The sequence below is a fragment of the Atractosteus spatula genome, chromosome 21 (assembly GCF_055471065.1).
Source record: "Atractosteus spatula isolate fAtrSpa1 chromosome 21, fAtrSpa1.hap1, whole genome shotgun sequence".
NCBI lineage: Eukaryota > Metazoa > Chordata > Actinopteri > Semionotiformes > Lepisosteidae > Atractosteus > Atractosteus spatula.
The window spans coordinates 14,592,690-14,615,461 of record NC_142726.1 but is presented as its reverse complement, the minus strand read 5'-3'; the positions used below and the strand labels follow the sequence as shown (position 1 = coordinate 14,615,461).

Genomic DNA, 22,772 nt, shown 5'->3' with positions numbered 1-22,772 from the left:
GGATCTGTGCTTTGTTGAAACCATACTTTAAGTTACAGAATTTCTTTTTGTGATTTTTCCATTGTGTGCATCCATTATCTTAGACCTCCAACCTTTGACAGACGAGGACAGCAGAGAGTTCGGTGGCAGTGGTCAGTTCAGCAGTTGTGTGAAACTGACCATAAGCACAGTAGCCAGATCCTGTCAATATCCACACTGATCTGAGATGTCCTTCAAAGGGAGAATGTTTAGATTACATACATTATAAAAACAATTAACTGTGTTTTCTATAAATCCTTTAAGAAGTGCAACCTAACATATTGTATTAGTATGGTAAATCCTTCTTGTGTTGTGTTTAATCCCTGTCCAGGTTTTTTCTGATGTGCTATCTCTTCGTGAACCTCGCATGTGCTGTTCAAACACTCCTCCGAACCCCTAACTGGAGGCCAAGGTTCAAGTACTACCACTGGTAAGGTCTCATTACAAACTGTAAAATCTTTCATGCATGGAAATCGCCTTCAGTTTGCATTTCAGTGCCCTTCAACATTACTGGGATGATAATCTAATCGTGTGCAAATGAATTGAGGCCAGAGTTTCCACTCATTTTTCAATGCCTAGACTAACTAACTCCCTTAGCGTTTAGGAAAAGCAGATCATTCTTTCTCTGGTTGTTTCTTGTTTCCTTTTCACCCTCTGTTTAAGCAGAGCTTATTTTTGTTATCACCCCCGGACCTTTTCTTGGTCTGTAAACTACATTGAAAAGGTTTGAACATTATTCTAAAGTTCATATTGCATGGTCCATGAATAAGAAAGAAATTTTCCTTTTAGAAAATTATAACAAGTGAAAATAAACACATTTCTGTTTCTGTTTAAGCAATGTATGATTCGGATGTAAATATCTTGGGCAACAGTAGTAAAAATTAACATAACTAGAGTAAAGTCTTATTCCCATACTAACAATTATTAACTGCCCTGTGTTCTTCCATGTGAATGGCTCTACAGACATGCTATGTGTGTGCTGATATGAATAACTATACAAAGGAGCTCTGTGTATCGTAATGCTGGGGCCCATGCTCCTGTGCCTGTAGCTGTACAGCTATACAGCTCTCTCTGTTCCTGCCAGGGCTCTGTCCTTCCTGGGTATGAGCATGTGCCTGGCCCTGATGTTCATCTCCTCCTGGTATTACGCCATTGTGGCCATGGGCATCGCTGGCATGATCTACAAATACATCGAATATCAGGGGTACGTGCAAACAGATCCCTCTAGGTAGCCGCATCAGCATGGATAGGGGCAAAGGAACAGGTAATGGTTTATTGCATGCTGACATTGTGTCTCTTTTCTTGGAATAAACCTTTACCTGTTCCCGTTCGTTCCTCGTTTTTTAATTGATCAGTTACCTAGACATGGTAATTGATACCTAAATCCTTCACGGGTATTTCATAAGGCTGCAGCCTGCAAATTTTTCAAATGTTCATTCCTTTTTTGTTTCCTGTGTGAGTGTAATTCACGGCTCAACGTGTAGAATCGGAAATGCACAGTTCTTGCCCACGAGCACAAGTGTGCTCCCGGAGGCACTCTGTCCTGTCGGGGGGTGGCTGTGTTGGGGGGGATTTCATCTGCGGCTCCTCTCTCTCCGGCAGCGCGGAGAAGGAGTGGGGCGACGGGATCCGAGGGCTGTCCCTCAGCGCCGCTCGCTACGCCCTGCTCAGGCTGGAGGCCGGCCCCCCGCACACCAAGAACTGGAGGCAAGTGTGCGTGCTCGTGCAGTCCTCGTGCAGTCCTCGTGCAGTCCTCGTGCAGTCCTCGTGCAGTCCTCGTGCAGCTCGTGGACACGGATAGCATCACTCTGACATGGCGCTGATCTCGGTTTGCCTTGTCCCAGACATTGTGAAACTGATTCTGTCAGATTCTCGGATTTTGTCAGAAACTCCTTGTGGGGAATTAAGTCTGTGGGTCTGATCAAGTCGTCTTTGCCTGAAACGGATGTTTATAAAAGGTAATGCAACGATGTCATCACAGCCAAGACGACGAAAATGTTTTTTTTATTCATTTACCTGCAGCGGTCTGTTGTATCATATTCTTGTTTGTGGTGCTGCAGTGGTGCACGTTTAGTTCAGCACCAGTAAAAAATCCAATCCAACACTGGTGCCTTGGAAAGAATGAGAAGCAGCTCATGTGTAAAACGGTACCCCCTCTCTGCCCCGCAGGCCTCAGCTGTTGGTGCTGCTGAAGCTGGACGAGGACTTGCACGTGAAGTACCCCCGGCTGCTCACCTTCGCCTCGCAGCTGAAGGCTGGCAAGGGCCTGACCATCGTCGGCTCCGTCATCCAGGGCAACTTCTTGGACAGCTATGGCGAGGCCCAAGCAGCAGAACAGGTACTGTAGCAGACACTGAGCCCAGCTGAGCACTAACTCCTAACTAACTGCATCAGAGCAGAACAGATAGTGAGCCCAGATAAGCCCTAACTCAGAACTAATTACATCAGGGTGGAACAGACAGTGAGCCCAGCTGAGCCCTAACTCCAACCTAACTGCATCAGAGCAGAACACAAAGTGAGCCCAGCTGAGCCCTAACTCCGAGCTAACTGCATCAGAGCAGAACAGACAGTGAGCCGAACTGAGTCCTAACTCCGAGCTAACTGCATCAGAGCAGAACAGACACCAAGCCGAGCTAAGCCCAACCTAACTGCATCAGAGCAGAACACATACTGAGCCCAGCTGAGCCCTAATTTGGACCTAAATGTATCAGAGCAGAACAAACACTGAGTCAAGCTGAGCCTAACCTAACTGCATCAGAACAGGACACATATTGCAGCAGATACTGAGTTGAGCTGAGCCCAACATAACTGCATCAAAGCAGAACAAGTACTGCAGCAGATCCTGAAAAAAAGCTACAGTATGCCCAAGCTAACAATATCAAAGCGTTGTTGTACTGAGTCATGATGACAAGTATAATCTGCATGGCTGCCCGGAGGTAAATTGAATTGGACAGGATCCAAACTCTCATGTTTGTTATTGAGCTAGATTTTCATAGATAACCACAATCTTCTTATCTGTTTCTTTATGGTTTATCCATGTTGTTTTTTTAAAACCTACTAGCAACTAGTTTTCCAATTTGCAATATAATAATCTGGAGTGGGAAAGTACAAGAATTGATAAAGCCAACCCAAATGTGCTTCTTTGAAGAGCACGAGTACGAGTGGTACCTGCAGGAAAATGCTCTGAAAACTGAAGGACTTCTTTACTCAAAAGGTTGTGGGAATCTGTAACAAGATTACCCAGCCATGTTGTTAAAGCATCTTTCACAGAACAGCTGCATGAGATACTTGGATCAATTAGCTATTAGCAGCCAAGTGGACTAAATGGATTAGGACTTTTCTCCTTTGTAACAATTTGTATGCTGTATACACGTGTCTCTCTAAAGCTCATGGTCATTTTATTGAATTCAGGGTTCCAGTCACATGCCTCTACTGCTTGATCTGACATGTGCAGTGTTTGTATTGCCAGTACCAGGGACGTGAAACATCCTGAAACTTATTTGTACAGCCTGCTCCAGGGCGTGCAGTAATGGTGTGTTTGCGCAGTGCGTTTCCCCAGCCTCGCTCGCTCTTGCTCCTCGCCTGCCCCTCTCCTCACTCCTCCTCGCGGTCCCTCTGCCCCGCCAGGCCATCAAGAACATGATGGAGATCGAGAAGGTGAAAGGCTTCTGCCAGGTGGTTGTGGGCGCCAAGGTGCGGGATGGCATCGCCCACCTGATCCAGTCCTGCGGCCTGGGGGGCATGAAGCACAACGCCGTGGTCATGGGCTGGCCCTACGGCTGGAGGCAGAGCGAGGACCCCCGCGCCTGGAAGACCTTCATCAGTAAGCACGCCGCGCCCGACGGGAATCTCAGGGGGTCGTCACGCCTTGTGTGCTGTCAGCCGGCCAGCAAGGGTATTGCCAACTTCTGCTGGAAATCAGTTATAGTCCAACAACCTGGAAATCTCAGAGTGAAGTAGACTTCCTGCCCGTGAGCGTTTTTAGCTGTGCGATGGGGTGGATTCGTCTGTTCCTTGCCCAGATGCATTAGTGGGGTAATCGGTCTCACTGCAGGAGACTAGAATTCACAGATAAGTTTCTGGTGTGCCGAATGATGTCTGTATAGAGGGGTAGGGCTCTTATCTGGGGCAGCCAGGTTGTTCAGTAGATCATAGTGTAGAGGAGATAAAGAAGCACAAGGGGAAATGGGCTCATCAACACCTCCTAAAAACTGCTGTGTAATTTGTACTGAGTCTAGATATGCCATAGGAGTTCGTGAAGGGATGCTGATGTTTTCTTGAAAGCATTTCCTAAAATATTTTCCCTTTATTATTGATTGGTAGGCTCGTAGAGATGATGCATGATTTAAAAATTAAGTAAAAGCAAAGGATGTTTCCTTACCAGCAGAGGGTTTTTTACCAGTTTTGTGATACCTGGCAATGTGAAGGGCAACAGCAAAAGCCGGAATAAGCTTCCCCTCACACAGCGTATAATTAACCACACTGTGAACTGGGAGCATGTAAATGTTTAAAACTGGAGTGCAGTGGAAGGCACACTCAACTTTCGTCATCCTGGATTCAAACGAATTTTCTGCCAGGTCAAGAGCGAGAGGCTGTGGAGTAACAGTCGCTGGGGTGCTCATTGGAGGGGGGCAGCTAGTCAAAACCGCGCCCTCAGACTCCTGCAGGCCAGCACGTCTCTGGATCGTGATGCTTGTCCGCTGCTCTCTCCACAGACACGGTTCGCTGCACAACCGCCGCCCATCTGGCACTGATGGTGCCCAAGAACGTGTCCTTCTACCCCGGCAACCACGAGCGCTTCACCGAGGGGCACATCGACGTGTGGTGGATTGTCCATGACGGAGGCATGCTCATGCTACTGCCCTTCCTCCTCAAGCAGCACAAGGTGAGGGAGACCCTGATGTACGCTGGCCTCTTGACCGGACTCGGGCCCCTGTGTCACACAACCCAATCCTAGAGTCTGTAAAGTCCATCCCAGCGGATAATAGCGTCAAGCCCTGCTATGGTTTCATGAGCTTTTTTCTTCTTCCTCCTCCTCCTCCCCTCCCATGTCCGCTCCCAGGTTTGGAGAAAGTGCAAGATGCGCATCTTCACTGTGGCCCAGATGGACGACAACAGCATTCAGATGAAGAAGGACCTGGCCACTTTCCTCTACCAGCTCCGGCTGGAGGCAGAGGTGGAGGTGGTGGAAATGGTGAGCATAGTCCCTCCGCCCCCTCTGAGATAAACTTTTGTCACTGCCAGCTACTATAACACGCATGTCTTTACAGCTTCAAGTTAGAAGGCCACTGTTATCTGTTGTGAAAACTAACCTGCATAAAAACGTCAATCAAGTTGGGTTTCAAACGTCTTTAATTCTTCACTCTCCTTCCCTGAAGAGCATTGTGAGGAGTATGAATGGCTTTTGTATGCTCCTGGCGTTCTGTGCCCCTTTCACACGTTTCTCTCATTTTCTCTGCATTTCAGCACGACAGCGACATCTCTGCCTACACATACGAGCGCACCCTGATGATGGAGCAGAGGTCTCAGATGCTGAGGCAGATGAGACTGTCCAGCGCAGAGAGGGACCGAGAGGTGAGTGTGTGTTCTTTCCCAGCTCCCCAGCAGGAGGTGCGTACTGTAAGCACTGGGAACATTACCCAGCAGCAGCTGCTGTCCAGCTGTCCTGGTCATTTCCCAGCACTGTAAAATCATTGATGTTTCTGCCTCCTCTGTGGTTTTGTTTGAATTACTTGCATTTGTTTGTGAAGTTTAATGTGTGTACAAGTGTGAAACAAGCTGAACCAGACACATAGTGAGGGTAGCACGTTTGCACCAGAAAAACCAAGGGGGCCGGCTGAGCGTGTTGGCTCTCTACTGCCCCACGCAGGCCCAGCTGGTGAAAGACAGGAACTCGGTGATCCGCATGGGCAGCCTGTATTCCGACGAGGAGGAGGAGGTGGCGGAGCCGGTGGCGGAGAAGATCCAGATGACCTGGACCAAGGACAAATACGACGCCGAGAGACGCAGCAGAAACAATGCGCCCGAGAACTTCCGGGAGCTCATCAGCATCAAGCCGTAAGCGCAGCAGACGCGGGGCACATCCTGACATCCTCACTGGTCCGCATGGAGGGGAGGAGGGAGGGAGCTGTTCATTCCGGTGCCCATATAGGCATGGCCCAATGGACATGACCCATATTGGCATGATTAGAAACACCCCCTGTTCTATTACTGTCTAGAATCCATGGTAAAACCCATCAGGATAGCTTATACAGGGTTAATGTAAATGGAAGAACGTTGATGCTGTGGGTGGATGGCAGCCTTTTGCCAAAATCGGTCAGCAGCAGTATTTAGAGACATAGCCTTGTGAAAATGAGCTTTTAAAAAGAGCTGTTTGTGTTCACTTGGAGAGCATTTAAGAGGAAGTCTTGCAGTGCTTCTCAATGAAATACTTACATAAAATACATGTTAAAGACTTTAACAACACTTTGTTAATGTGTTAAACAGCACACATTATAAAGTGGATAACCTGCAAACTTACTTGAGTTTGTGTTAAAAGGTTAAGGTTTTTTATTATGCATTCTATGCATGCTGCTGCTGCTTCTGTGCTGTTAAAAATGAATGAGTTCTTTGATTAATGTTTTTACAGCATTGTCACAATTCAGATAGTGTTCTGCACGGATCAGCAAAACAGAGTTCTGGTCTTAGGTCAATTATATCAATCCTTTTGTGGGCAGCAGTTGTTTATTCACATTACCCCATGATCTACTTCAGCTGTTTCAAAGAAATTATTTTAATCTGCTGGGAGGTCTGTAATTTAGTTTTTTTTCCTGTTCTAACTTGTGCTCTCTCTCTCCCCATGTGCTCTCACTGGCAGAGAGTGGGAAAACCTGTAAGTTTGCCCCCTCTGGCTTGCTTTTCTCTCCTCCTTGTCTGACCTTGCTCAATGTTTGCTGTCAAATCATGTTGCTTTCTGGTGACAAAAGGTTTTCTTCCATAGGGACCAGTCTAATGTGCGTAGGATGCACACAGCAGTAAAGCTGAATGAGGTGATTGTGAACAAGTCTCATGATGCCAAGCTGGTGTTGCTAAACATGCCCGGGCCACCAAAGAACTCGGAAGGCGATGAGAATTGTATCCTTTAAGCTGCAGGGAGGTAGTGGCATCATGCTACTGATCATGATTTTTCACAAGACAGAAGTGGGTCAGCTCAGCCACTAAAGACACACGTTCAGAGCAAATTGAGTCCTCTAGTCCTGCTTCATGACTTTCACTCTGGACAGGCCCAAGAGCCAGCTGAGAGCAGGGTTTCCCAAGTCGTGGCCTACATAACTGTCCTGATGATACCCAGGATGGCTTGAGCTGTCTAGGGTAGCTGCAACATGCAGTGACCCCTGTGACTTGGTCAAGCACCTGCGAGTCATATGTCAGATGCTAGGAGCTGATGTCATTTCCTCTGGTGATGCCTACACTAGCGTAGACGCCATTGGCCTTGTCAAAACAGCGATGGGTAGCTCATGCGTTCTGGAAGGAGGCATGGACTATCCTCTTCCCTCCTGTGCTAGCTGAAGACATGGGTCTTGTTTATTAAATTGGGGGGCACATACAAAGAAATAAAAACCCTTCTGCTAGCGTGCGCAAGCCCACCCGTCACCAGACAGATCCATAGAGGAGACTCAAAGTATCTCTAAGTAGTAGAAATACAGTAATAGAGCAAACACTTCAACACAAAAGGGCTCTTTCCCAGGAGCTAGCCTGACTAGGCTGACAGAATACGTAAGCTGTGCTCAAAATCTGTTAAAATAAGGAAATTTAAGGTATGATAAAGTACACATGGAAAAGCTTGTACATATTCTGGATTAATCTTTTCAAGCAGTTTAAAACAATCAGTTGTGTCCCAGATCATCTCCCATCCGTAATGCTGCTCACAGTGTGTCTCCCAGATGTGCTGTGAATACAGAGGGTGGAAAGTTCTCATCTGGGTGATTCTGCACCTGGGCTGGTGCCTTTAAGTCCAGCTGTAGTGCAGGATCCTGCATCGTGGTTGTGCTTCCCTGACCAGCCTGCAGATATGGAGTTTCTGGAGGTGCTGACCGAAGGTCTAGAGAGGGTGCTGCTGGTGCGAGGAGGAGGAAGAGAGGTCATCACCATTTACTCATGAAGTCACTCCTGCTAGTAAGCTCGGCAACCCAGAACGGCCACTTTGCTTTTTCGCCGTCAGGCATCACTGAACACGTTCTATCCCGAGTGAGGATGGAAAATCTACCGTATACCTTTGTAGTCTATAATTGTTACAAACTTTTTTTTCTGTTATTTAAAGCAAAGATTTAGATGTCTTTTCATTTCAAGACAATATCCAAATGGGAAAAAACGTTTTTGCTTTGGATTCTGCCGGACTGCATTGCCTTTCTCCAAGATGCATATCTTGATACCGGGAGAACTTGACGAGGTGCTCCAATCGCTGTAAAGATTGCAGAAATTCTGGGGACATTTTAGGACGTTTCCTCTTCATGGAAGAGATGCACAGCCACTTTTACTTTTGTGTGATTGTTCTAAAAGTTTTTGTAACACAAGTAGGAAGTTCAATTTATGAGCTAGTAATGCCCTTTTGAATTGCAGCAACTACAGGAAAGGTTGTATTGATGCGATCTCTCTGCATTAGCTCTTGGCTTTAAGGGGTCATAGTAGCAAACTGGCCTTCAGCGTTGGTGATGACACTGCCTTTGTTCTGTCTGCTTTTTGTACCCATAACAAGATAGATATGATAAGCTGGATCATTCTTGCACAAACTGACATTTGTGCAAGATTGTCAGTTCTGATTGGTCTTATTTATTTTCTTATTTATTAGCTGAACGTTCTTCCCAAATAACATAAAAGACCAGGTGTTGGTAAAGCAGGAAGAGCCTGTAGGGTAAGTGTGGATCAGCTGGAGTGCATACATTATTGCTTGCACAATATTGCTGCATGTTGTAAGACAGCAGCTCTGCCAACTGTGAGGCAAGAAGTCTCTGTGGGTGCAGTAGATAATTGGTCCCATCAAAGCTTCAGAGGCATTTTATTTCTACAGCTTTTATATCTGCAAATTCTTAACATTTTGTTTTACTTTTTTGTGGCTCTTATTTCCAATGTACCGACCCTGAAACCCATGCAGAACACAGCCACCTCCCAACCCTGAATAAAGTCAAATCTACCATCGGCAGACATTTTCAGAGATACAGTAAATGGCGCAGAGAATAACAGCAAATAAAAAATGTGAAAACATCATTCTTTTCCTTTAATGGACTACAGTGATCTTTAATGGACTACAAGGTAGCATCAGCTTGTAAAGTGTTTCACCCCAGTAAAGCAGGTTTAATACCTTTCAGCTCCAGCTGGTACCGATTTACTGGATCACTGACCTGGCCAGGAAATTCTTCACGTGTCAGCTTTAAGTATAGTAAAAGGGTAGCGTGGCTACATTGCTACATATATAAAATACGTATAAACTTAAATTACAAATAATAAACTACTATGTCATACAAGTGCAAAATATGTCTATTCAGATAAGTTAAAAATAATATTTCCTGACTAAAAGCACCAACATTCCTAGGATCACATTTATGACACTAAAAATATGAGTGATTCACTTCAATATTGCATCCTGCTATTACTGTTCAAAAGCTTTTGAGCCCAACTTAGAACTTAAAGTCATTTAAGGGCTGCACCTATTTTTGAAACCTGTAGCTAAAAGTGAAAATAAAGATCACTACTAGATAGCAGGTTGGTCATATTTACTCTCCTGTCCAAAGAGGAAGCTAATTTGTTAGGCTGTTAACACACCCGCAGGTGCACAATGAGTGACGGGCAATAACCACATTCAGAATGAACAAAAATGAAATGTTCAGGCAGTACTCTGCAGAGGTAAGGTCTAGATATAAAATCATATGCAAAGAAGCAAAGTTTTTCAGTACAAACTGGTTGAGTTATGCCATGGATAGAGAGAGCACACCGCAGACGACAGGGAGCAGAAAGCTCAGAGAGAGAGGCTGTGCTCCTTTACTTAATGGCTCTGACTTAGGTGGCTGCAGAACCAAACGACAGGAATTCCCTGCTTCAGCGAGAGAGACCTGTGTCTCGCCTGGCAGATCTTTCGTACTGGCGTCCCGGATCTGGAGACCAAAGAGACCCTTGTGAGCTTTGTTAAAAAAAACGTCCCACTGCATCTAATTTTTAATTAGGTCTGTATTTGAGGAGAACGGCACAATACACCTTTTCATAGCCTTATCTGTTGGACATCTGAAATAAGGTTACTATTTAATCTTGAATTAATCTTATAGAGGACAACTATATAATGTAGTAAGATGTCTTGTAAGTTATAACTGTCATTTGTAATAGTGCCTCATATTTATATAGCATCCTTCATCTTGAAGGACTGCAAGTTGCTTTATATGGGGGGGGGGGGGGTCTGTTTCATCCATCTCTGACGTACAGCCCACACCTGGGTGACAGCAGATCGGGGGGAGATGTGAGAAATGGCTCCGCCAGCAGGGTCAAGGGGAAACCAGGGAGGCCAGACTGAGCGAACCTAGTGTGGAACTTAGTCAGGAGCTCACTCTTTTCCCAAAACCTGGGAAGGATCTGCCCCATAAACACTACTGATAATTCAATTCAATTCATTTTATATAGTGCCTTTCACAACAAGGTTGCCCCAAGGCTAATCCTAAACATTTGCTCCTTGAGCTCCTCTTTTCATATTTGTCCAGCAGAAAGGTGGCACTCTGTCACATTGTAAGTACAATTAAGAGCTTTGAGTTGTTGTTATTATTATTATTATTATTATTATTATTATTAAAAGTATGAAATGATTTAATCATGTCCCAGTAACCTGTGCTGCGAGGCTGCCATTGTTTTCTCCTTAAAACCAGTACTCACTCGCTCCACCTCCTCAAACACCCGCAAGAAGTTGTCCCGGAGGACACCGGACAGCTCCTCCTCAGACCAGCCTCTCCGCAGGAGCTCCTCGATCAGGGCAGGATATTTGGATACGTCCTCGAGACCCACAGGAAACCTGAAACGATGAGCAGCCCTTGAATGGCCTAACGCATGTGCATTAGAAAAGAGTCCGTCTTCCAGCTGAAGCCCGGACTTTTTTCATGTGCACAGATGACTAGTTATTATTCCAATCCCTAAAAAATAAGATTCGAAAAGAGTTTTCAAACGCAACTCGACTTCATCGCAGTGCTGCTAGAATTCGTTTGTGCAGCCTTTAGCCAGAAGTCTATACATACATCTGTGCTCCATCGTAGTCTCCTCCAATTCCTATGACTTCTGCGCCGGCCACTTTCCTGATGTGGTCAAAATGATCTGCGACAGACAAGGCAGGCGTAAGCCAAAGATAAGTGGGTGAGCACTGCACAGCAAAGATGTATTTGTGTTTTTAAAAAATTCCAAAAGAGCAGTTAGAACCACGAGAGCAAAGATGGGGGGGAAAATGAAAGAAGAACTGAGTTTTCTCCCCTGTTTTCACACCGAGCCCAGTACGGACAACGTTTCTGACCTGCTACGATGGAGATGTTGCCTCTCTTTCCACAAGCCACAAAGCCACTGTACATGTTCACCATTACCAGGCTTTGCTGTTTTTTCTGATCAGGAAGACAAAATTAACAACCAACACGCATTAGGGGGATACCACATACAAGCTCTGGATGTGTCAGGAGTAAAGAAAGATCCCTTGTCATGTCAGGCTGCCTCCCTTTTATAAAAACTCTACTGCATGGCTGCATGATTGTTTCAGCGTACTTGGGATATCTACAGTGACTATTTTAAATTATTACAGCATAGATTTAGCCCATTATAGATTGCTTGCTCTACAGACCCCAGTTAGCAACAGCTCTGGACTTGTTTATTTAGGATATTATTCGATACTCCAAACACTGTGCTAATCGGATTCTGTGAAAGTAGTGCAAGCTGTAAGTGTGTGAACTGTTGAGCTCCGGACCCAACCCGTTGAAGTTTCCCCTGCTATCAGAGCACCTTTTTCATGCCCCACTGTCCCTGCCCCAGCCTGTGGGAAGGAAGGCAGTGTAGCCCCCACTCTCCTTTTCACAGAGAAACAGAGCAATTGATGCTGTGGGTGACTTTAAAGATGCAATACCGTGACACGATTAGTGAAAACCAACTTTCCTTGCACCGACTTCTGTTTTAATGGGCTTTTGAAGAGCACAAGATCCTGGCTTAACAGGGGATGCATCTGCCCCTCCTGCACAGGCTCCTGGGAGGATGTGAGGATGGGGGTTTTAACAAGCTCCCCGCCCGCTGTGCAGAGCACCTCCCCCGGCATAGGCGCTTATGCCTTACCACCAGCTGCAGCAGGTCATCGGGCAGGTTCCTGGTGCTGTTGCAGAGGGCGAAGGCAGAGGAGTGGCTGAAGATGACAGGTGCCCGGGATGCCTGCAGCACCGCCCTGGCCGTCTCCCAGGAGCTGTGGGACAAGTCCACCAGCATGCCCAGCCGGTTCATCTCCTTCACCACCTCCTGCAGCAGAGGCACACGTAGCACCTGCGCGTCAGCCTCGACTTTCAAAACCACCCGTTATTTCTTCGGCACACGCTGCAACCGGGACTTTTCCGGAGTGTGCATCTGTCAGGTTGTGACCCGGTTTTGGATTCTAGTTCAGCTTCATCATCATCATCATCAGTACAAGCCCTGCCACAAGTGCTGATCCAACAACAGGGGGAGGGGAGCCAATTTATATGCATTTCATAAAAAAGCGTATTACACACTTTTGCAAAATCACAAAAGCGTCATCTTTACCTTACCTTCCCAAAGGCTGTGAGGCTGTTGTTTGTTCTCTGGTAATGACTGTATTTTTTAGAGGATGACTCTGCCCTAAACGAATCAGAAATAAAAAGAGATTGATGCGCGCCACAATGGGGGGACTCCAACACTATGAAACGTGATGGGTTGAATGCTACACACCTGCCAGTGTCTGTAATCTCTCATACCTTTCCCTCAGACTGTGGCTGAGCTATCCTACAGGCCTGAGGCAAGCAAGAGGTCAGGGTGCTTTTCTTAAAGCCAAGATAATATAGCAGGACACCTTGCCGGATAGGAGAGGAAATGGGGAAACATCTTTTCTTACAAGGGTGTCCCCGTACCCACAGCAGGAAGAGAGCCGTGTGAAACCAAATACATACACCTGTTAATTTGCATAACACTGTTAGAAACAGGGCGACTGCACACTGCAGCTGGTCTTGGTGTGGGCCAACAGCTGGCAGGAAGCCCGCAGTGTTTGTATTACCAATGCATGCCATGACATTCCACTGCTGCAGTATCACAGCTGCCATCTTTACAGTGCCGGCCGGCCGAGCTCTTCCTGGCATGAGCATGCCAGGCTTCTTCCTGGTGAGAGCATGAGCTGCAGGTGACAGGAGGGCTGCTGTGGGGGCTGGCTTACCAGGGCGTGTTGCAGTTGTGGGTCAGAGCCATGGAGCGAACTCCCAGCTCGTAGAACATGCGCAAGGCCGCCAGGCTGCTGTCGATCGAGTGTCCTCCTTCGATGCTGATCAGGCAGGCGATCTTCTCTGTGTTCCTGATGCCTGAAACGGCACCGTTGGAGGGTGATCGACTGGGAAAGCGATGTGGGAAAGCTACTCTGTTGTGGATGACGCCTCTGAGTCATTGGTGAAGCAAACATGGAAAAAAAAAAACCGGTCCCCTCTTGCTATCTATTACTGGCCCTGCTCAAATTGCTACAATAATAAATAAATCCTTTAGTTTTCTATTCCAAAACATCCCAAAGCTCTTCATAAGTAGCAGCAGCCATTACAGCCCAGAAGTCCTGGCCATATTGTCTTCATATTCCATAAAATTCTAAACATTTAATTTTAACTAGACATTTATTTCAATTTATTTTTTTACCCCATAATCAACTCTCACTGTATTCCTTGAGCAACCTCACTTTTTGACTGTAGGGAATGAGTTTAAACAGTCATGATATCAACTTATGACTTTCATAATAGTCACCAGAAGCCAACTTAGACCAAGTTCTTCTGGCTTTCTCCTGGCATCTGGGATGTCACATGGGGATGTGCCTCGCAAGACGTGGCTTTTCCTGAGGCTTATATCTTTGTTTCTCAAAGCTTCTCCCTGCCCAAGATGGCGGTGCGCAGATCACAGGTGGTTTGACAGGACACCAGCAATCACTGGAGCGGGTTCGGCTGCGCATCCTGCTCCAGACAGGATAAATGGAGCGCAGATCAAGGAAGGAGGCGGTGATGACCAGGAGCAGTCTGAGGACAAACTCTGCCAGGTCGCCCAAGCCAAGCTGAATCTAACACCCGGCTGAAGGCTGTTTATGTTTACTAGCTGGAAAACCACTTCGTCCTGCAGCAGTGACAGTGGCTTACATTCCCAGCTACCAGCCAGAAGAGCAGCATTTCTGCTATAGTTTAAATCGGTGCTTGACTATTTCTCTCCAGCTCTGGCTGAAGAGCAGCTCTGCTGCTAACTACTACTACTGTTATGGTTACTAACTAAACTACTTTTTATTTTGTTCAGAGTCCTGCCGGAAGAAGCTTTTCTTACCCATCTCGGGTTTTTTATTCTTTCGCCAGCGTCTTATTTTTGGCCTTATTAACATTTACTACAAACCTTATTTTCACCTTAAATCTTGAGTGCGGGGTGTGTCTGTGCTCGGGTCCCACCTTGAACCTGTACCCCTGCTGTGGGCATCACACATTGCGCTGGAGCAAACCCTGCCTGCCCCTCTTTTATTACACGCATAAACGAGACCGCCTCGTTTACACCGCTTAACACAACAGCTGTAGTTTTAAAGAGGCACTAGTGTGCTGCCCCGCTGCCACTGAAAAGAGTTCTTGGAAAAATGTTCTGTGTGACGTGATTCAGTGGCTTTCCGGGAAAGAGCTGGTTGACAAACAACTCTGGAGTTCCAGCATGTGTCCCACTGTCATGGGCTCCTAACCCTGTCTGGTTCAAGAGGTGCTCACCCTTTGGCCCAGCTTGCAAGAATAGGGCTGTGCTTTAGTTTGTTTTTTTTTAGTTCAGGCTCATTCATCTCACTTCCCTGCTGCAATTTAGTTTTTTTTATGTTTTTCTTGGCCAGCTGCACCTCTGGGGCTGCCTTCAGGACCAGCTAGGGGTTTCCAGAGAGGGAGAGCACAGATTAACGCTGGAAGGCAGTGTAGCCCCCACTCTCCTTTTCACAGAGAAACAGAGCAATTGATGCTGTGGGTGACTTTAAAGATGCAATACCATGACACGATTAGTGAAAACCAACTTTCCTTGCACCGACTTCTGTTTTAATGGGCTTTTGAAGAGCACAAGATCCTGGCTTAACAGGAGATGCATCTGCCCCTCCTGCACAGGTTCCTGGGAGGATGTGAGGATGGGGGTTTTAACAAACATCTTTGTGCTGTGAAGTGGCTGGAGACGGCAGCAATCAAACACACCAGTCTTAAAATGTCTGGGTGCGGCGTCAGTACCATTCCAGGCCATGGTGGACATTTCTAAAATGACAGCTTGGTCACAAGGGTGGAGGAACTTCCCATTTTCCCATTGGCACATCACTGTGGGGCAGAAAACACTGATCTTCTGAAGCAGCAATCAGCAGATCCAGAAAGATATCTTTTTATCTGGAATTGCTAGAGGACTGCAAAGCCTTGGAAAGTAATTTTGCAGCAGTAAATGAGTGTGCAAGTTCACATAACACAGATGTGATATCAGACATGCCCAGCACAGACACTAACCTGTGCCTGGGGCCTGGGTTTCAGCCCTTCCTCCTGAAGGCAGAACTTCATTGAACAGACAGTGGGGCTCTATTAAATATGAATCATCTGGCACAGACATGAGTAGTCATCTGGACAGGGTCCTTAAAGAAGGTATGCCTTCTTTAAAGAAGATCATCTCAACAGATGATACTGCAGCTCTGTGATGTTACTGCAGTTATTGTCAACCCCCCCCCCCATGACCACCGTATTTGTATATCGCAGGGACTGAAATCTCCAAATTAAGCGGAAAAAAGAATAAAATCATCTTTAGACAGTGTGGATCACCTAAGCAATTTCGGAAGAGCACAGCAGAACTTGTACAGAGGGAAACACATTCCTGATCCAGCTATCATATCCTAGGTGGTCCGAGTGGTCCTGAGTGGTCCGGCCCATGTGCTAGTCCAGTAAGCCAGCACTGTCTACAACGGCAGTGATAAAGGGCAATCCTTCAGCAGAGTTTCTCGGCCCCTTTAAAAGAAAATGTTAAATGGATCCAGTTACGCCAACAACTAGACCAGTGAAGCGGTTCGGCTGTGAGGAAAGCTTGACGAGACTGCAGACGCCAAGCAGTCAAGTCGCGTGACTGAAGTGGACCAGTGGGCTGTCAGCTGCATGGCTCTTCACCTGCGGAGGAGGTGACCAGCTCCAGCTCCTCGTACTTGCTGCACAGGCGCCGAATGACGTCGATCTGCTCCAGCGTCAGCCTGACTGCATCCTTCTCCTGCGCCGTGCACAACACGTAGGCCGAGAACACCTGTCAACGGCGCGCAGGTGAGACGCTGGGGGTTATAGACCAGCTGATCGAGACCTGATCCCTACAGAGCTCAGAACTGAGGACACCCTAAAGGTAATGTCTGGGGTCGTGTCTCTGCTGCCTTTCATGAGCCACCTGTCAAAACATCACCTGGCTCCCTGGAAGAGCACTGTGTCTTTTGGGTTTTGCACCAGCTGAGCTCTTAATCACAGGCCAATTGATCTGGTGCACATTTGTAAAATTTGCCTCCAGTTCTTTAAGGCTCCGATGAGATATGTACAGTAATTGGTTTCAACCCTGTATTACTATCTGAGTTTTACAACTGCCCTTCTTCAGATGTACTGCCTGGAATGTAACCTACTGGATTTCAATGAAGATCTGCATTTTAACGCTTTGTTAGATAAAGATTAGCTAAATAAAAAACACATTTTTTAACTCTGTTTGATGGCTTTAAACAGCCTGCTTTAATTTTCTCAGCCCTTTACCCTTCCAGTCTCTGCACCACAACGGATCAGTCCAACGGTTCATCAACATAGACATGATACAGCAGCCAGGAGACTGGTAAACTGACTAAAATAGGTCAGCCTTGTTTGCAAAACTGCTTGTGGTGTAACTATTACTGAAGGAGATGCACAAGTCCTGTACTTAACCTTCAGCAAGTTTGGGGATGCTGATTGGTTACCTGTGCTCCAATATGACCAAGTTTCATCCGATGTATGTCTGTAGCAGTCTGGTTAACATGATGCAGGTCGGTTTTGCTGAGTTGGTTGTCATACAAAATTCTTAACTTCAGCGCAAGATCATTGTGCCTACGGAAAGCAGGGGAGGAAGTACAAATTGTGAGGTGAAAGCAGGACTCCACAGAAAGACACTACTTGCCTGGGGTTACTGCACAGGGATTGCAGACAAGAGTGGCACAAACATACAGAAGGCCTCTGAATTTAAAAAACACGAGAAACAGCACCAACACAAGATGGTCATTCTGCCCATCTAGCCTGTTCGTTGAATGCTCTTCCAAACATTTATCTCTTCAAGGACACAGAGGTATTGGTTTTAAAATAACATGGTACAGTAGCTTGTTCCATACTCCTACAACCCTTTGCATAAATGGGTGCCCTGCTACTCTTAGCTTTAAAACCTCTCTCCCATAGTTTCTACCTGTGTCCTCTGGTTCGTGTTTCACTGTGGATGATAGATAAGTCTGCTGGCTCAGTGCTTTTAAAGGATTTTTAATTCTTGGATCTGTCCAAGACTAAAGTAATACAGGTCTTATCGCATGCCAGAGTAGAGCATTCCTTTAAGCCTGGGAATGTTAAGTAGTGTCTCTGGACAGACTCCAAAACAGCCATATCATTTTTGCAACATCATTACGGAAAGTGTACATAATGTTCTAAATGAGCTCTGCCTAGTGCACTGTACAATCTTAACATGACGTCCCCTGATTTAAAATCAACACCTAACTATATATCCTAACACTGTGTTTTCTGTATTGCGCTTTGCTTCTTCCCAGGGTCTGAAATTGGGGTCTCCAATCTTGCTCCTGGTGGGCTGATGTTTTTGCAGGTTTTCTAGGTCTCGTTAAAGCAGCAACACCTTAAAGACGTGGTAGAAGCTGTTAAGTTGGATTAATTAAGGCAGTATGGTGTTGATTAAGCTCATAAAGAGCTGAGCTGGTAAGAAAACCCGTAGATACAGTAATCCTCCAGGACCAGCATTGGACAGACCTGGTTTAGAATGATGAAAATGTTGATGTGTTTTCTAATATTTTGCCCCAAATTTACACAGCACAGAAACCTCAAGAAATATCTTTAATGTCCATTACAGATGTGCTGGAGTAAGTCGTGGCTTCCTTATGCACTGGGCTGTTTATAAAAAAAAATATTCTTTTACGTAATGTCTCTGAGACCTGGAACAACAAGGGTCTTGTTTTCCATAAGTAAAGAGGAAATTACATCTGGAAACTACTGTGAAATGTTTTGGTTTATGCTTAATTGGGCTGCTCTTTGTTCTGTCCCCTTTTGATGTACACGTTAACTTTGTCTGAATATTTTTTATAAATATTTATAAACACGTGAAAGACTGAGGCTCCGTGGTTGGTGAAAGTGGGGGCGCTGTGTCACCACCAGTCTGTTTCGATCAGAATCCTCATCGAGCGCTGTGAAGTTGTTGTGCACAAGAAGATGTACAGAAGAAAATCTCACCTGCACCTTCTCATATTACCGATGCATGTACGGAAGTGTGCATGCAGACAAATAACAGAGACACCCACAGGACAGCATTCGGAAGAAAACATACATGAGCAGTAATGGAGTTTTTAATGAAAGTTCGGGAGGAATGAAAGCAGCCGAGCTCATTCGACACAGCTGCTGCAATTCTCACTAATCCTGACGTAAGCAACCGGTCTCCATATATATCAAACGTCACCCTCTCCTCTTCCTCCTCCACCCCCTCTCCACCTTTGCAGCTACCCAATTGGCCGCATGGGGGTCCTATCCTCCCCGTCCAACGGCCGGGAGGTTGGCCCTCAGCCAAGCGGGTTACGCCAAATCTCCACATCCCAATAAATGATTCTAATTTCTCCCAAGCTTTCGGCTGCCGTCATTCCTCGTGAACTGCTGAATAAAGCCGAAAACAACACATTTTGCACTTATCCGCTACTGGAACCTAGAACATAATTAAAAGTTCATTTTACTTAATCTGATTCAGAAATAAAACATAACATACATACTTATTTGAAAAAAAAGTACCTATTAGATGAGATAGCCTGGTAAAGAAATAAGAGTGATCCACAAACACTTGCCCGTCAATGAGACGTTTCCGAGACATGAGCTCCAGGGACTTCTGTCGAAGGCTGGTTTCTGAGGACACTGTGCAGACCAGAATAAGAAACAGCAGCATCACAGGAATTTGCCAGCGACGGGGAGCCACATACGCAGACCGGGAGGATGGCCGGAAGATCATATCCTTCAAAAAATGAAGTCGGAAATTAGCCAAGAGGGCCATGTGAAGCCGTTAGGAATCACTCTCCCTGCTAGAGAACAACATGAGTGATGGCGGGGGTTCTGCTCAAAGCGCGCTGTGCACCATTGGAAGGGCTAAGGCAATGCCTCATGAGAAAACAGAGATGAATCATGCTGTGTGTTGAGATCTCTCCTGCCGCCAGCCCTAGTGGGAAGGAAATGAACAGAACCACAACACAAGGCAGCAGTCCACTGGTCCCATTATCTCAGAACACAGGGGTGGACTCCGTCAGCTCCAGCCATTATTAACTGTACAGATTCGTTCAAGATGGATTATAAACATATATTTGGGAACTGATATGCTTTCTTTCTGGTTGCTATTCTAACAGTCCTACGCGCCTGCACGCCTCCGAGACGACAAGACGGCTGGAACCCGTGTTCAGTAGCCGCGTCAACGGTGAGTTTAACCCACGAGAGTTTCACGGCTCCCCTATAGATCCTCAGCACTCCAGAAACACCCACAGAAAAGATCCTGGATGAAGACCAACCCTCAGACACACTCTTCAGAGCCTCGGACGCTTTACGAAAACAACGTCCAAGAATATTTTGCACGGAATACACACCAGAAATAACAGCGGAATACAACACGAACACCTTTCACACTTCCTCAAGGCTAGTAATAAGGTTTTCTTCATAGAATTTTAGGAGTTCATAGGAACTCAATTTATCATTCCGTTCACTGATCTACAGAAAATACTAATTATTTTAATTCTTCATTTTGATTAACGGATTCTACGTTGTCGTATGCATAAAAGCTTTTTATATACTGTATATGTAATAGCTGTCAAATGTATATAAAGACATTAATTAAAGTAAAATTGAAACTCCTAGGAAAAAAATAACAGAAAAAAGGACTTACAATTGTCTTTTATCCCCCAACAAATCTGCACTTTAGCTTGGCAAAAGCCACGTCATTCAAACATCTTAGAAAATTAGTAATTACAGAGCGCAGTACTGCTGATACCTTGTTTAAAAACGATGGAACTCCGTTCTAATCCGGCGTATCTCACGGTCGATGCGGAAAGGCAACTTTTCAGCTGCACGAACATTTTAGCAGTCTCCACCCACGACGCGATAAGACCCGGTCTAGAAAAACTTATTTTACAGCTCCACTGTTAACGTGAGAAGGTCTGAGCTCCCGGGGCACAGTCGCAGTACAGCAGTGCACTTGGTCGCTTTTCAACCAGAGCGCACTTGTTCTTTGCTTTTACCGCACCCTGGCGGGCAGTAAACAAACATTGACCGATCAAAAATGTTAGTAACCTCCAAATCGAACGATATCCTCGCTTTTTTTTTTTATTTCTAAAACCTATTACGTTTTTAACAGTCTTATTTATCGTTCAGGTTTCTGGGCATTCACTTACTAACAGTCTGACGTGGTCCCTTCACACAGATGAAGTAATCACAAGAGCACTGTCATCACATACCACTCACACCTTTTTAAAAATGCACTATAACAGCAATTCTCATTGGATGCGTAACAGTTTGGTATGGCACTTGCTCAGCTCATGACCGTAAAAACTACCGAAGCTGGTGGAGACAGCCGAGACCTTTACTGGTACAGAACTCCCTTCCATCCAGACCATCTTCACCACACGCTGCCTCAGAACGGCGAACAGTATAACCCAAGACTGACACCCTGGGAATGCATTCTTCCTTCTGGCAGAAGATTTAGGAGTATAAAAGCCTAAACTTAAACCTGAACTGAATAAGGTATTTTGAATTGAATTAAATTGAATCTATTTGCTGGTTAAAATTATGTTATGTCATCTGTCATGTGAGGAAATGCTAGTAAGCATTTCATTGCATTCGGGTACATATGACAATGAACTTGAACAGGGAATTAAGAAATAGTAGAAGTATGAGGAGCTATTTAGCCAAGTCATTGCTGAATGCCATAGATCACCATAACAGTGGTATGGTGATAAACAATAATTGGTTACACTTATATAGTGCTTTTGGACACACCAATCAAAGCCCTTTACAGGTAATGGGGACTCTCCTTCACCACCACTAGTGTGCAGCCCCACCTGGATGATGCGACGGCAGCCATAGTGTACCAGTACACTGACCACATGCTCTCAGTGGGAGGAGAACAGAGTGATGAAGCCAATTCAGAGATGGGGATTATTAGGAGGTAATTTGGCCAAGACACCCCTACTCTTTTCGAGAAGCACCCTGGGATTTTTTAATGACCATAGAGCATCAGGATTTCGGTTTTATGTTTCATCCAAAGAACGGTGCCTTTTTACAGTATAGTGTCATTATAATGGGGCATTAGAACCCACACAGACCACAGTGTGAGCACCCCCTACTGGCCCCACTAATACCTCTTCCAGCAGCAGCTGTAGGAGGTCTCCCATCTGCTGAGCTTCAATGGGCTGCCAGTTGTGAGTTGCAGGGTGATATGGCTGCTGGATTAGTTATACAGCTGCACAGTACTTGGGTCCTGGTTTTGATTCTGGACTGGAACACCTTCTGTGTGGAGTCTGCATGTTCTCCCCCAGCCACATGTGTTAATAAGTGTCAATATTTTGTTTGGGTGTCCAGCACTGGCCTGGTGTCCCAACATTGCTGTGGTCCTGCCTTGGGTCTGATACTCCTTTAGGCTCTGAGCTGTTACCTGAGAGTGGCTAGATGATCATTGATGGTTTACAAGCAGTTAGCTCAGGATAATGTAGAATGGTGAGGCAATGTTTAACCAAAGGCCTATTCCCAAAAGCTCTTCAACTACTGCAGCCTGAAAAATCTCCACCAGCTGTAAATGCTTACCTTTACAATGCATGAATATTTACACATTCTCTCAAGGTCCTGCAAGGTTATTTCTGCTCTACGAGAGTAACAGAATGGTGACTGCAGTCCTAGAGCTTCACCTTGTATTTTTTTTAAATTGAAATAGAACAGCTTACACAGTTCTGATCGAGATGGAAAGATATTAAATCAAATTTAATTTTTGTTGCAACCTGCTTGGGTGAGGGAATGACCTAAGCTCATGGCCAAGGTCATCCAAACCCCCTTAGAACAAGGTGGGCGTACATAATGCCAGTGCAGAACTCTGTACTGCTCAGTTTCTGAAACAGATGAACTGATCGCAGATTGCAATGGAAAGATAGAAGCATCTTAATAAAATTCCAAAATGAGATGAGTGCCCTGATCATATGAACGACAGGGATCATTAAGGAAAATATGAAGACGGATTTCTGAATTCTGCAGTGGACTCTCAGGGGAAGAGGA

The 22,772-nt window shown here is 45.7% G+C and overlaps 2 protein-coding genes across 4 annotated transcripts in view; one reads left to right on the top strand and one right to left on the bottom strand.

Annotated features, from left to right (window-relative positions):
- Positions 1 to 9,267, top strand: part of slc12a4 (solute carrier family 12 member 4) — a 34,433-nt gene extending 25,166 nt beyond the window's left edge. The window contains exons 14-24 of the mRNA XM_088938600.1: positions 350 to 448; positions 1,103 to 1,222; positions 1,621 to 1,725; positions 2,188 to 2,356; positions 3,646 to 3,841; positions 4,734 to 4,903; positions 5,081 to 5,212; positions 5,485 to 5,592; positions 5,888 to 6,075; positions 6,998 to 7,131; positions 8,067 to 9,267. Of these exons, the coding sequence (XP_088794726.1) occupies positions 350 to 448; positions 1,103 to 1,222; positions 1,621 to 1,725; positions 2,188 to 2,356; positions 3,646 to 3,841; positions 4,734 to 4,903; positions 5,081 to 5,212; positions 5,485 to 5,592; positions 5,888 to 6,075; positions 6,998 to 7,131; positions 8,067 to 8,158 (1,513 nt within the window). The 3' untranslated portion in view covers positions 8,159 to 9,267. The remainder of the gene's footprint in view (positions 1 to 349; positions 449 to 1,102; positions 1,223 to 1,620; positions 1,726 to 2,187; positions 2,357 to 3,645; positions 3,842 to 4,733; positions 4,904 to 5,080; positions 5,213 to 5,484; positions 5,593 to 5,887; positions 6,076 to 6,997; positions 7,132 to 8,066) is intronic.
- dpep2 (dipeptidase 2) lies at positions 9,036 to 20,623 on the bottom strand. Of its 3 annotated transcripts, none has more exons than XM_088938603.1 (11): positions 20,503 to 20,623; positions 19,319 to 19,482; positions 17,201 to 17,327; positions 16,389 to 16,518; positions 13,433 to 13,574; positions 12,795 to 12,864; positions 12,334 to 12,510; positions 11,534 to 11,618; positions 11,265 to 11,340; positions 10,909 to 11,044; positions 9,036 to 10,145 (listed from the first exon to the last, which is right to left on the bottom strand). In XM_088938603.1, exons 2-11 carry the CDS (start codon positions 19,477 to 19,479, stop codon positions 9,960 to 9,962), a joined length of 1,290 nt encoding a protein of 429 aa, XP_088794729.1. In that variant the 5' UTR covers positions 19,480 to 19,482; positions 20,503 to 20,623; the 3' UTR covers positions 9,036 to 9,959. The 3 variants fall into 3 exon arrangements, with proteins under 3 accessions (XP_088794729.1, XP_088794730.1, XP_088794727.1); XM_088938604.1 differs by having other exon boundaries at positions 16,389 to 16,485; XM_088938601.1 differs by having other exon boundaries at positions 20,398 to 20,561.
- Positions 20,624 to 22,772: the final 2,149 nt, after the last annotated feature.

What these genes read in the sequence shown, in the direction of transcription:
- dpep2 (XM_088938603.1), bottom strand. Translation starts at nt 19,479, where the DNA reads ATGATCTTCCGGCCATCCTCCCGGTCTGCGTATGTGGCTCCCCGTCGC. An exon ending in ATGACCTGCTGCAGCTGGTG is followed by an intron (nt 11,619 to 12,333) that starts GTAAGGCATAAG and finishes CTTCCTGATCAG; the next exon opens with AAAAAACAGCAAAGCCTGGT. An exon ending in CAACATCTCCATCGTAGCAG is followed by an intron (nt 11,341 to 11,533) that starts GTCAGAAACGTT and finishes TGTCTGTCGCAG; the next exon opens with ATCATTTTGACCACATCAGG.